At 48.0% G+C, this 15,125-nt stretch overlaps 1 protein-coding gene across 4 annotated transcripts in view; it reads right to left on the bottom strand.

Moving 5' to 3' along the window:
* Nucleotides 1–10,052: 10,052 nt before the first annotated feature.
* Nucleotides 10,053–15,125, bottom strand: part of INTS10 (integrator complex subunit 10) — a 52,564-nt gene continuing 47,491 nt past the window's right edge. For 3 of the 4 annotated variants that reach the window (XM_073636983.1, XM_073636984.1, XM_073636987.1), the window contains 3 exons: nt 13,210–13,303; nt 12,682–12,759; nt 10,053–10,347 (listed from right to left, as the gene is read on the bottom strand). In XM_073636983.1, coding sequence (XP_073493084.1) covers nt 10,191–10,347; nt 12,682–12,759; nt 13,210–13,303 — 329 coding nt within the window. In that variant the 3' untranslated portion in view covers nt 10,053–10,190. The remainder of the gene's footprint in view (nt 10,348–12,681; nt 12,760–13,209; nt 13,304–15,125) is intronic. The other variant, XM_073636985.1, reaches the window with a different exon arrangement.

Raw genomic sequence — 15,125 nt, 5'->3', positions numbered from 1 at the left:
AGCTAGAAGCCCAATATTTTTTCAGAGCTAGATGCAGAAAAAAATTATATTCAATTTGCAACCTGATGGAGGTCAGTATAGATGGACTAATAGAATGATGCTATGCCCAAAAGATTTTACTTCACTAGGTGCAGTAAAAAAATTGGTATTCTATACACAGGTGGTATATCTTGCAACACAGATAGGCTACTCCACTGACTAACACACTCTGCAATAGGCCAAAAAGGATTAGCTTTGCTAGATTCAGCCAAATGCTGTGAAAAAAACTTGCACAGCACTGGCACAGACCTGCCTGGCAAAAACTGATAGGAACTGATGTAACCTAGTCATGAAAAGGACTCCAATTACAATTAGTCTTTACTCCCACAATCTATCTATTTAAGAGCACAGACCTGCCTGATAAAAGTCGTAGGAAATGCTGTAACCTAGTCCTTAAAAGGACTGCAATCACAACTATTCCCTACTCCCAAGCTATCTGTAGATTTGTGCGAAAATTGGCTTGAAATTAACAAGGTATAGCGCACACAGCAACAGCGGTGCCGTCTAACACGCAGCTGCAGCAGTGAGAAAATGGTGGCGACGGGGAAAATGACTTGGTCTTATAGGGCAAGGACATGTGACATACACTGCCAATGACACATGCCCTTGCTTGTGTGAAAAAAAGCACTTCGCTCCGTGTGTGCGCTGCTGATAGGCTGACAGATTGCACCTCCCCACTGTAAATGCGGGAAAGAGAAAAAAAAAATGGAGATCTTCATTGTTCCTGCAGAGATCCATCCCCTGCCCCTCCCCCCACCCCGCTGTACACTCAAACTGCGTATTAACATTAATTTTCATCATTACTGAGAAAAAATCCAGTTATGATTTTGGTGCACGAACAGTTATCGAACATAACCTCGAACAGCCGAATTTTTCTCAAATTGTTCGTGTTCGCCGAACGGCTCGAACACCGCCCAAAACAGCTCGAATTTGAGATTGGTGAACAGTTCGAGTAGAACAACGCTCATCTCTACCCAGGAGATCCCGGTATGCGTAAGCTCTGAACACATACCACAACAACTTACCTATCCGTGATTGCCGCGGGGTCTCTTCGGGCCGGGGGCCGGGAGATGAATCCACCGTTCGAAACGGCGCAAGCGCATAGCGCACTTCCGGCGCTATTTTATTGAAGACACACTTGCAGTGCGTCTAACAAACTGGCGCCGGAAAGCGCTGATTCCGGCGCCACAATCCCGCAGCAGCACATGACAGAATGGGGGCGCAGGATGGCAGCAGCACATGACAGAATGGGGTCATCACATACCAGGATGGGGGCGCAGGATGGCAGCAGCACATGACAATGGGGGCGCAGGATGGCAGCAGCACATGACAGAATGGGGCGCAGGATGGCAGCCGCACATGACAGAATGGGGGCGCAGGATGGCAGCAGCACATGACAGAATGGGGGCACAGGATGGCAGCAGCACATGACAGAATGGGGTCAGCACATACCAGGATGGGAGCACCACATGACAGGATGGGGTCAGCACATACCAGGATGGGGGCGCAGGATGGGAGCAGCACATGACAAAATGAGGGCGCAGGATGGCAGCAGCACATGACAGAATAGGGTCAGCACATACCAGGATAGGAGCACCACATGACAGGATGGGGTCAGCACATACTAGGATGGGGGCGCAGGATGGGAGCAGCACATGACAGGATGGGGGCGTAGGATGGGAGCAGCACATGACAGGATGGGGGCGCAGGATGGGAGCAGCACATGACAGGATGGGGGTGCAGGATGGGAGCAGCACATACCAGGATAGGGTCAGCACATACCAGAATGGGGGCACAGGATGGGAGCACCACATGACAGGATGGGGTCAGCACATACCAGAATGGGGGCGCAGGATGGGAGCACCACATGACAGGATAGAGTCAGCACATACCAGGATGGGAACAACACATGACAGGATGGGGGTAGCACATGACAAGATGGAGGTGCAGGATGGAGGCGCACAAAACAGGATGAGGGTGCAGGATGGGGGCGCAGGATGGATGCAGCACATGACAGGATGGGGGCGCAGGATGGATGCAGCACATGACAGGATGGGGGCGCAGGATGGATGCAGCACATGACAGGATGGGGGCGCAGGATGGATGCAGCACATACAAGGATGGGAGCACCACATGACAGGATGGGGTCAGCACATACCAGAATGGGGGCGCAGGATGGGAGCACTACATGACAGGATGGGGGCGCAGGATGGGAGCACTACATGACAGGATGGGGGCGCAGGATGGGAGCACCACTTGACAGGATGCGGGCACCACATGACAGGATGGGGACAGAGGATGGGAGCACCACATGACAGGATAGGGTCAGCACATACCAGGATGGGGGCGTAGGATGGCAGCAGCACATGACAGAATGGGGCGCAGGATGGCAGCAGCACATGACAGAATGGGGGCACAGGATGGCAGCAGCACATGACAGAATGGGGTCAGCACATGACAGGATGGGAGCAGCACATGACAGGATGGGGATGCAGGATGGGAGCAGCACATGACAGGATGGGGGCAGCACATGACAGGATGGGGGCAGCACATGACAGGATGGGGGCAGAGGATGGGAGCACCACATGACAGGATAGGGTCAGCACATACCAGGATGGGGGCACCACATGACAGGATGGGGTCAGCGCATACCAGGATGGGGGCGCAGTATGGGAGCAGCACATGACAGGATGGGGGCAGCACATGACAGGATGGGGGCGCAGGATGGCAGCAGCACATGACAGAATGGGGTCAGCACATGACAGGATGGGAGCACCACATGACAGGATAGGGTCAGCACATACCAGGATGGGAGCACCACATGACAGGATAGGGTCAGCACATACCAGAATGGGAACACCACATGACAGGATGGGGTAGCACATGACAAGATGGAAGTGCAGGATGGAGGCGCACAAAACAGGATGAGGGCGCAGGATGGGGGCTGCACATGACAGGATGGGGGCGCAGGATGGATGCAGCACATGACAGGATGGGGGCGCAGGATGGGAGCAGCACATGACAGAATGGGGGCAGCACATGACAGGATGGGAGCACCACATGACAGGATGGGAGCACCACATGACAGGAGGGAGGTGCAGGATGGAGGCGCACAAAACAGGATGAGGGTGCAGGATGGGGGCGCAGGATGGATGCAGCACATGACAGGATGGGGGCGCAGGATGGGAGCACCACATGACAGGATGGGGGCGCAGGATGGGAACACCACATGACAGGATGGGGGCGCAGGATGGATGCAGCACATGACAGGATGGGGGCACAGGATGGCAGCAGCACATGACAGAATGGGGTCAGCACATGACAGGATGGGAGCAGCACATGACAGGATGAGGACGCAGGATGGGAGCAGCACATGACAGGATGGGGGCAGAGGATGGGAGCACCACATGACAGGATAGGGTCAGCACATACCAGGAAGGGGGCGCAGGATTGCAGCAGCACATGACAGAATGGGGTCAGCACATACCAGGATGGGAGCACCACATGACAGGATGGGGTCAGCACATACCAGGATGGGGGCGCAGGATGGGAGCAGCACATGACAAAATGGGGGCGCAGGATGGCAGCAGCACATGACAGAATAGGATCAGCACATACCAGGATGGGAGCAGCACATGACAGGATGGGGTCAGCACATACCAGGATGGGGGCGCAGGATGGGAGCAGCACATGACAGGATGGGGGCACAGGATGGGAGCAGCACATGACAGGATGGGGGCGCAGGATGGGAGCAGCACATGACAGGATGGGGGCGCAGGATGGGAGCAGCACATACCAGGATAGGGTCAGCACATACCAGAATGGGGGCACAGGATGGGAGCACCACATGACAGGATGGGGTCAGCACATACCAGAATGGGGGCGCAGGATGGGAGCACCACATGACAGGATAGGGTCAGCACATACCAGGATGGGAACAACACATGACAGGATGGGGATAGCACATGACAAGATGGAGGTGCAGGATGGAGGCGCACAAAACAGGATGAGGGTGCAGGATGGGGGCGCAGGATGGATGCAGCACATGACAGGATGGGGGCGCAGGATGGATGCAGCACATACAAGGATGGGAGCACCACATGACAGGATGGGGTCAGCACATACCAGAATGGGGGCGCAGGATGGGAGCACTACATGACAGGATGGGGGCGCAGGATGGGAGCACCACATGACAGGATGCGGGCACCACATGACAGGATGGGGGCACCACATGACAGGATGGGGACAGAGGATGGGAGCACCACATGACAGGATAGGGTCAGCACATACCAGGATGGGGGCGTAGGATGGCAGCAGCACATGACAGAATGGGGCGCAGGATGGCAGCAGCACATGACAGAATGGGGGCGCAGGATGGCAGCAGCACATGACAGAATGGGGGCACAGGATGGCAGCAGCACATGACAGAATGGGGTCAGCACATGACAGGATGGGGACGCAGGATGGGAGCAGCACATGACAGGATGGGGGCAGCACATGACAGGATGGGAGCACCACATGACAGGATAGGGTCAGCACATACCAGGATGGGGGCGCAGGATTGCAGCAGCACATGACAGAATGGGGGCGCAGGATGGCAGCAGCACATGACAGAATGGGGTCAGCACATACCAGGATGGGAGCACCACATGACAGGATGGGGTCAGCACATACCAGGATGGGGGCGCAGGATGGGAGCAGCACATGACAAAATGGGGGCGCAGAATGGCAGCAGCACGACAGAATAGGGTCAGCACATACCAGGATGGGAGCACCACATGACAGGATGGGGTCAGCACATACCAGGATGGGGGCGCAGGATGGGGGCAGCACATGACAGGATGGGGGTGCAGGATGGGAGCAGCACATGACAGGATGGGGGCACAGGATGGGAGCAGCACATGACAGCAGCACATACCAGGATAGGGTCAGCACATACCAGAATGGGGGCACAGGATGGGAGCACCACATGACAGGATGGGGTCAGCACATACCAGAATGGGGGCGCAGGATGGGAGCACCACATGACAGGATAGGGTCAGCACATACCAGGATGGGAACAACACATGACAGGATGGGGGTAGCACATGACAAGATGGAGGTGCAGGATGGAGGCGCACAAAACAGGATGAGGGTGCAGGATGGGGGCTGCACATGACAGGATGGGGGCGCAGGATGGATGCAGCACATGACAGGATGGGGGCGCAGGATGGATGCAGCACATGACAGGATGGGGGCGCAGGATGGATGCAGCACATGACAGGATGGGGGTGCACGATGGGAGCAGCACATGACAGAATGGGGTCAGCACAAACAAGGATGGGAGCACCACATGACAGGATGGGGTCAGCACATACCAGAATGGGGGCGCAGGATGGGAGCACCACATGACAGGATGGGGGCGCAGGATGGGAGCACATGACAGGATGCGGGCACAGGATGGGAGCACCACATGACAGGATGGGGGCACCACATGACAGGATGGGGGCAGAGGATGGGAGCACCACATGACAGGATAGGGTCAGCACATACCAGGATGGGGGCGCAGGATGGCAGCAGCACATGACAGAATGGGGGTGCAGGATGGCAGCAGCACATGACAGAATGGGGGCGCAGGATGGCAGCAGCACATGACAGAATGGGGTCAGCACATACCAGGATGGGAGCACCACATGACAGGATGGGGTCAGCACATACCAGGATGGGGGCGCAGGATGGCAGCAGCACATGACAGAATGGGGGTGCAGGATGGCAGCAGCACATGACAGAATGGGGTCAGCACATGACAGGATGGGAGCACCACATGACAGGATAGGGTCAGCACATACCAGGATGGGAACACCACATGACAGGATGGGGTAGCACATGACAAGATGGAAGTGCAGGATGGAGGCGCACAAAACAGGATGAGGGCACAGGATGGGGGCTGCACATGACAGGATGGGGGCGCAGGATGGATGCAGCACATGACAGGATGGGGGCGCAGGATGGGAGCAGCACATGACAGAATGGGGGCAGCACATGACAGGATGGGGGCACCACATGACAGGATGGGAGGTGCAGGATGGAGGCGCACAAAACAGGATGAGGGTGCAGGATGGGGGCGCAGGATGGACGCAGCACATGACAGGATAGGGGCGCAGGATGGATGCAGCACGACAGGATGGGGGCGCAGGATGGATGCAGCACATGACAGGATGGGGGCGCAGGATGGGAGCACCACATGACAGGATGGGGGCGCAGGATGGGAACACCACATGACAGGATGGGAGCACCACATGACAGGATGGGGGCGCAGGATGGGAGCACCACATGACAGGATGGGGGCGCAGGATGGGAGCACCACATGACAGGATGCGGGCACAGGATGGGAGCACCACATGACAGGATGGGGGCACCACATGACAGGATGGGGGCAGAGGATGGGAGCACCACATGACAGGATAGGGTCAGCACATACCAGGATGGGGGCGCAGGATGGCAGCAGCACATGACAGAATGGGGGTGCAGGATGGCAGCAGCACATGACAGAATGGGGGCGCAGGATGGCAGCAGCACATGACAGAATGGGGTCAGCACATACCAGGATGGGAGCACCACATGACAGGATGGGGTCAGCACATACCAGGATGGGGGCGCAGGATGGCAGCAGCACATGACAGAATGGGGGTGCAGGATGGCAGCAGCACATGACAGAATGGGGGCGCAGGATGGCAGCAGCACATGACAGAATGGGGTCAGCACATGACAGGATGGGAGCACCACATGACAGGATAGGGTCAGCACATACCAGGATGGGAACACCACATGACAGGATGGGGTAGCACATGACAAGATGGAAGTGCAGGATGGAGGCGCACAAAACAGGATGAGGGCACAGGATGGGGGCTGCACATGACAGGATGGGGGCGCAGGATGGATGCAGCACATGACAGGATGGGGGCGCAGGATGGGAGCAGCACATGACAGAATGGGGGCAGCACATGACAGGATGGGAGGTGCAGGATGGAGGCGCACAAAACAGGATGAGGGTGCAGGATGGGGGCGCAGGATGGACGCAGCACATGACAGGATAGGGGCGCAGGATGGATGCAGCACGACAGGATGGGGGCGCAGGATGGATGCAGCACATGACAGGATGGGGGCGCAGGATGGGAGCACCACATGACAGGATGGGGGCGCAGGATGGGAACACCACATGACAGGATGGGGGTAGCACATGACAAGATGGAGGTGCAGGATGGAGGCGCACAAAACAGGATGAGGGTGCAGGATGGGGGCTGCACATGACAGGATGGGGTGCAGGATGGATGCAGCACATGACAGGATGGGGGCGCAGGATGAGAGCAGCACATGACAGAATGGGGGCGCAGGATGGGGGCTGCACATGACAGGATGGCAGCACAGGATGGGAGCACCACATGACAGGATAGGGTCAGCACATACCAGGATGGTAACACCACATGACAGGATGGAGACCATATACCAATATAAATGCTCGCCACTTGGGCGTAGAACGGGTTCAATAGCTAGTAAATTATATTACCACATGTCACACAATTTACCAGTTGGTGCAGTAGATTCTAAGAAAACCAACAGACTCGGCATTCATGATCTGCATGTTTTGAGTTTGTGTATTTGAATAATTAATTGAAAGAGGGTGTGTTCAAAATAATAGCAGTGCGGAGTTCAATTAGTGAGGTCAATCATTCTGTGAAGAAACAGGTGTACATCAGGTTGCCCTTATTTAAGGGTAAAGCCAGCACATGTATTTCTCCTTGACAGCCTGACAAATATGGGTCGTTCGAGACATTACACACCAAAGCATAAATGTATATAGATGGAGTCTCAACAACTTAACCAAAAGAAAAAACTAGACCCCTAAAAATTAACTTTTATTAATATTCTTAAAAAAAGCATATAGGACTATATTCTTTAAAACATATCACATGTAGCCGACACAGCAATGAGTGCACATATAGCGTGATATGGGTTAAGTGCATTCAGGGAGCACTATAATGCCAGGGAAAAAAATACTGTAGCAAGGGTTACTCTATGTATAGCTAGAGAGCACAACATATACCTACGAGGTCCCTGATTGTCCCTTCTATCTCTCCCTTCCTGGCAGCGGAGGTTGGCACACTAATTTGTACTGCGTAGCGCCCCCCCCACTCAATGTCGGTGTCCCTTATAAAACCTATTACACCCTATCCGTACTTAGCAGCATGTTACAGACAGAAAAGAACGAAAAGAGATATATACATGCATAACTATCTTAGATTGCCTTAATAGACATTATTGATGTATAGTCCCTTTCAAGTGAGCATCATAAGACGTACAATCATACCCACATTTATGGTCAAAAAAGGAGGGGGGGGATGGAACCGTGACTGAGATATAATAATCTCACATCTGACAGGACAGAACCTCAGCATCGGGGTATAGATAATATCCTAAAATTGAATTGTCATTGTTCATAAAGCAATATCCATTATTCCCCTAAAAAGACATATACTACCCGCTGGTGAAGTGTCCACAGGGAAAGACAGTGATGTATATACAAATGTACCCAAGACACACAGGATAAAAAACCTCCCTGTCCCAATCTAGACAATGGCAGGTAACCGCCATCAATATATATCATAGAGAAGGAATGACACTTATCAATCTGTCCCAATCTGGACAACTCCAAATAATAACCATCAATATGGTAACATAGAAAAAGGAATAACACTTTTCATTGTTTGCTCCTCATTGGTGGTCTTGACGCATCTCCCCCTGCAATGTACAGGGTTCTTCAGGGGACCTGAGATCCTAATCCATCTCCATGTGGCAATAGAATGCGGTATGTAGTAAAGTAGTTACAAATTATCTACATTTCTCTTCATGTTTTGAATTCGAAAACAGTGTGCAATGTTCCCAATACATGGAAATAAAAACTAGTATAAAGATTGTGTTTTAACTTATGTTTTTGAACACACTGCTATTATTTTGAACACTACTGTATTAATAATCTGATGTCAACACAATCCATTGGTATATGTGTGATCGAGGGACATAATCACGTCTGTGGTTCCAAGAGCAGGGATTTTCAGCCTTGGGAAACCTCAAAGGTACCGTAATATCAATCCGAATTATGGATATATCAGTGTCATGTTTGGTGTGTCTAGGATGGTGAAAGTATGGTCTGAAATATGGCATATTATTCCACTAGGAGGCTCCTGTGGTAAAATAGGAAGAATTAAAATTATGTCCTGCACCTGCACCCATTTTTCTTTGCTTACAATTAGCTATCTTCCCCTCACCTGACTTGAGGAGGGGTGAGAGATGTGAATAGGACCCATTAAAGTCTCTCAACCAGAAACACTCATGGTCAGACCTAGGAGATACATGAATTTTAGATCAGTCCACACTTCTGCAGTGACTCATCCATTAGAAGGTCTCAGAGATCCAATCTGTAAATGTTTCTGTATTTTATCCCTTTTATTTCCATTTTTATGTCCTGTTTGTCTTTTTGTAAGCACTGTATCTTTTTTGTATACTAAATCTTAAATGTAATAAGTTTTGTTCCTTGCTTTTCTGAAAGTATCCACATCTTTGAAGAGGGAAAGCATAGCTTGGTGTAGTTACCTTGTGTATGCCAGAGTGCAAGCAGTGTACCTGTTGGGTGTGTGGTGTTAATGTGTGAACTGGCCGTCAGCCTATTGCGATATGTGAGTGGACAAGTGAGCGTGAGAAGCAGAGTCCCCCTTACAGGTGCATCTGAGTCACGTGCAGTGAATAAGCGGTGTTCATGACCAAGTCTAACACTTTTTAACATTTTATTGTTGATTGCGAGGAAAATGGTTTGAGTATTCCTTAACGCTGTTGTCATAATCAGGAAATTGCTGCTTTGTCCATTTATTAGAATGATAAATGGCAGAGTGCCCACTGTCATTGTTTAGGACCCCTTTAAGAGCAAGAAGGGTACCCACACAAGATTCATATTGCATCATACAGTAATGCACAGAATGTTTAAAGAAAGAAATTTATTTACAATGGACACACCAAAGAGACATTACATATACAAAACGGGACGATGTACGGACACAATCACTATATTATTTACAGTACCAGGCCACAACTGGTCCCACATAAATTCAGTATAAGGGTTAAGCCAAGCACTGCAATAGCAAAATCTTCTCATTGATACAAAAGTGATGCAAGACGACCATAAGATTTTCGGTGCAGCGGGAGACCTGTCGTTCCATAGCCAGCCGGAAGTCTTCTTTCACCCCCTTAGTAATTCCACGGGTCACCGTATGATGTCTGCCACAAAACAAATTTATGTTAAAAATGTGGACGGGTGTCTTTTGATTAAAGCAAATTTCCAATCATTAAAGGCATGTCTGATTGAGTTTCCTTACAATTAGACCCCTGTCGAACGCCTAGAACAAACCAAAATGGAAGGGCAAATGTTTTGGCAAGATCAGAAGGGAGGCAATGCTCTTTAAAAAAGCATAACAGCTCCTTCATTTTCACAATCGTAGGGGATGGACGCCAACAGTCATTAATGTGTATAGATAGAAGTAACTAAAGATTATTGTAAATGTAACCCTTTAAAAGAGGATGAGTCGATGCTTCTAATATTTTAAACACATTAAAAATGGCAACTCTGCATCTCCACCAATCTGTCCTGCCCTGCATTTAGCAGGTTGGAAATGTGCGTTTTTCCCCTTTAAATAATATAATAGGTTCATAAAGTACAGACTACTTGCAGTCACAATGAAATAATGGACAACCTATCCATTTCAGCATTGCAATTCTGCGCTGTAAATAGAAATATTTCTGATACATGACCTCATTAAAAACTTACCTTATATTCCATACACTTAAGGGACCTCTGCTACAGACAAACCCTAGTTAAATATACCATAAGGCGGGTTTAGCTTATGGAATGGAAAACCACACTTGGACCCCAGCGCCACATCCCTAGCAGTTGTATGGCATAGAAAAATAAAAGGGCATCCATTTTCAATGTATTATCTATCTCCACCTAGCAGCTTACTACAGGAGCTTATAGTATTAGGCTATGTTCACATTGTGTTTTAGGCTAAGGTCATAGGCTCCATTGGGGCTTATGTCTGAAGCTTGAAAAATGGGATTTAAACGTTTGTGCTGACTGTAAGGGTGCTTTCACATTGCTTTCTGTGTCCCCATCGGGGCATACGTCCAAAATCCCCTGCAAAATGGGGTCCAGATTCATGTGCCAATAGACTGTAATGGTGACAGAAGTGCGAACATGCGCTCTCCCGTGCACTTTTTTTTTCAGGAGTGTACGCCTACAGGAGGTGGACACTCCGACGCAGACTACTACGCCTGAGTGTCCGCCTCCAGTAGTTGTACACTCCCGAAAATAGCGCACAGCAGAGCTCACGTTCGATCTGCCGTCACGATTACAGTCTATTGGCTGTGGACCCCGTTTTGCGGAGGATTTCGGATGTATGCACCGATGGGGACACAGAAAGAACCCTAATAATGATGGAGTCACATACATTATTTTCATAGTATCTGCTTAGCTGAGCGCAGTGGACTGTGTTTTTGTGCGCACTTCAAATAGGCGGATACTGCCGAAAACGATGCCCGAGAGCATAAAGTGACTTGGTCTGGATTACTGAAGTTAATAGCATGTCAGCGCAAAAGTCCGAATCCAATTTTCCAGCGCTGCAAACATAAGCATCAACAGAATCACTGACATTAGCCTAAAACACGATGTGAACAAAGCCTTACACTTTATTCCTCGGATTTGGGTAAGGAGGCCAACAACATACAATATGTTCCAGAGAAACCTAAACCACTCTCTTTTGCATTCATGAGGAAGACCTACACATGAAGGGCCCGATTCATTAATGCATTTGTGCCCTGTTTTTTGTCGTTGTTGAATTTTTAGCGTTTTGTGCCTTTAGCTTGCACCACATTCATCTTCCCATATGCAACTTTTTTAAAATCTATTTTTATAAGTATTCGCCTGTTTTGTTTGTGCTTTTTCCTTTATGTTTACCACTTCATAAGCGAAGTTAAGGGTTTACACATGTTTTCACCTGATTCATCATTTGCAACTTCTCCAAAAGTCGGAAAATTAGTTGCAAATATACCCCAGACCCACGCCGGTGTGATTTTATGTATGCCAGATATATTTGGACACAGTATTTGCACTGTTTTGCATAACGTGCAACTTTTTCAGCGAAAAAGTCGCAAAAAAGGTTAAAGACTAAAATAAAGATTCATTTTGACTTTGCATAGAACTCTTGACCCACGGCCAAATGTTGATTTGTTTTTGCGCCACATTCTTCAAACGAATACCACAAGACAAAAAAGTAAAGTGACTTGAAAAACCCCCGCAAATGATGAATAGGGGCCAAAGACAAGAGAATATAATGTATTATTCATTATCTTGTGTGATAGCCAGCTGACAACATACACCAGTCACTCATGGGGAAAATGCTGAATGTCACACCATTAAGTCAAATGAAGAATAAAAACTGAAATTAAAAAATAAAATGGGCAAATTACTGCACATCAAACACCGAGAACTATGGGGCTGTGAAAAAAAAAATGTTGACGGACACAGCACATCATGAGCAGGCTTCGTGGACTTAGTACCTGTCACTGGTTGCTATGCTGGCCTGTAGGACAGGCATGAATTCTTGCTGCAGCAACCCCAGGGTAGTGCTAGAGCTCCTTCAAAAACAGCAAACAGTAATAACTCATCCTCAGCTGCAAAACACTACAGTGAAAAACATACAAGACTGTATATAGCACAGCTAGAAGGCCGGGATATTACTATTGCTCTCCAATACATTTTGTTTCATGCTCCTGCCTAGAAAGGACAATAGATCTAAACTTTAATGAGGCATTCTAGTAGTGGCCATTCCATAGCGACCACAGAAGAGTGCCAGGACCTTCTGCCAAGTGCTTCAGACTAGATAGGTAGTCCCGAATCCTCCACAACTACTTCTGGGTATCTTGATAGCCTTGTGCATTAGAGGCTCTTAGAAAGTATTACATTATTGGACATATGTTTACTTCTTTCTTAGCGTACACATCCAATTCCTTTGTATTTAATGCATTAGGCTAAGCTACGTGTGCAACAGAATATTCAATGCAACACAGGTAAAAAGAGACACTCACTTGAGCAGCACTCCTTGATTGGGGATCAATTCCAAGTGAATCTTACCCCCTTCCTGGGTCCGTAAGTAAGCAAACTCCTCAAGCATGTCGATGTCTGTAGACACAATTGGTACATGAGGCATGAAAGATACCATTACATATAGGAATGTCTAAGGGTGAATGCCTTGCTGACATTATGATATTGAAATCATCTATATATCCTGGCAAGAATGACCAGATTATTTCTTTGCCTCTCTGCTCTTCAGCAACCATAACTTTTTTATTTTTCCACCGACGTGGCTGCATGACGCTTTGCTTTATGGGCAACAAATTGTATTTTTATTGTTTAGGACCGCTATGGAGTACACAGATTACTGTGTAATTACTTTTTTTGTTTACATTTTTTTTACTGTTCATGTTTTACAATAAATAACCTGTTCAATGAATTCTCCATATTATTCTGGTAGCGTACCTACTTAATATGTGAAGATTTTTTTTATTGCGTGTATTTCAAAAAATATATCTTATATAAACTTTTTTTTAATTTTTTTGCGATACAGACCCTTTTTACTTTCTATTCTTTTATTTTGCACCTGTTTTTTTATTCATATATTTCTTTAAATAACTTGTTTCCCTGAGAGATCATCAGAGATCTATAATAGAACATTTATTTTTGACTTTCTCTTTTTTTTTCCACTGTAACCGGGGGTATCCATAAAAGCCATAGTGATAGGGTAAAACAGCACACTACATAGTCAATGACATAGCTGATCTAGGTCTGCTTGGGCTCGCTAGCTCTTTTATGCTGGTCAGACATCCGACGATCAGTGATCACCAGGTCTTACAGAACAGAAGCATTGGCACTGCTTCTATACACTACGCAGCGCTCATTGAGTACTTTGTTGCCAGCAAAATGTAAGACAGAAGCGGTAATAACCCGCTTCTGTCTTCTCCCCGGGGTCCCCGACATTTCCTGACATCTGACTTGCTCCTGGTAAATTGCAGGAGCTTTAACCCTGCACTGTAAATTTACAATAGAGCAGTGTTAAAGCCCAGGACCAAGTAAGGAAAAATTTATGGTACTTGCTCTTCATGATGTTATCGCAGTACTGTTGTTTTTTTGGAGCAGTGGAATGTAAGTTATTAAAGAAGACTGATACTAATATTCAATTACTTATAGGGAAACCACTATTGGTATATTAGGAGTTTGGCAGATAGTAAGCAAGGCTGTGGAGTCGGTGTCCATTTTGGTGGAGTCGGTATAAAATGGACCGACTCCTAAAATATATAATACGAACAAAAAAGAAGAAATTAGTGGGGGCGCTGGTAGGAATAGCACTCAGACCTGCAGCGGATATACACAGCTACCACCAGGTGAAAGAGGGGTTAATAATGTACATAATGTAATATTTCTGCGCTGGTGAGAGCGCTTATAAGGAAGAGCTTACACTGATAAAATAAAGTATAAAATGCTAAATTTTATTTTAAAATATTTGAGTTAAAAAACTATTATTGTTATATTATATATTATAGTTTTTTAACTCAAATATTTTAAAATAAAGTATAAAATGCAAAATTTTATTTTATCAGTGTAAGCTCTTCCTTATAAGCGCTCTCACCAGCGCAGATATATCACACTGTGTAAAATATATAATAAATTGGGTACAGTGGTACAATGCAGTTTGTGGGAAATATTTTTTCATAAGAATTTGGGAAAGTTATGAAATGTCTTATAAATGTCTGTCCTATTCCTGATCTAAGGGTCTAGACTTTTAGCTGAGATGAATCTGTGCTGCAGTTTATGTACATAAGTAGTGAAGCTCCTCCTCTACAGATAAGGGGAAAAAAACAAACACACAGGGAAGGAATGACTGCACTCATCTCAGAACTGCTGGAGTGAACAGGAAAGCAGGATTAAGGTAAGTACTTCTTAAAGC

Source organism: Phyllobates terribilis, unplaced genomic scaffold, assembly GCF_046119375.1.
Source record: "Phyllobates terribilis strain yellow unplaced genomic scaffold, ASM4611937v1 Scaffold_1__5_contigs__length_1240528914, whole genome shotgun sequence".
NCBI classification, from domain to species: Eukaryota; Metazoa; Chordata; class Amphibia; order Anura; family Dendrobatidae; genus Phyllobates; species Phyllobates terribilis.
This window is presented reverse-complemented; position numbering and strand designations above follow the sequence as displayed.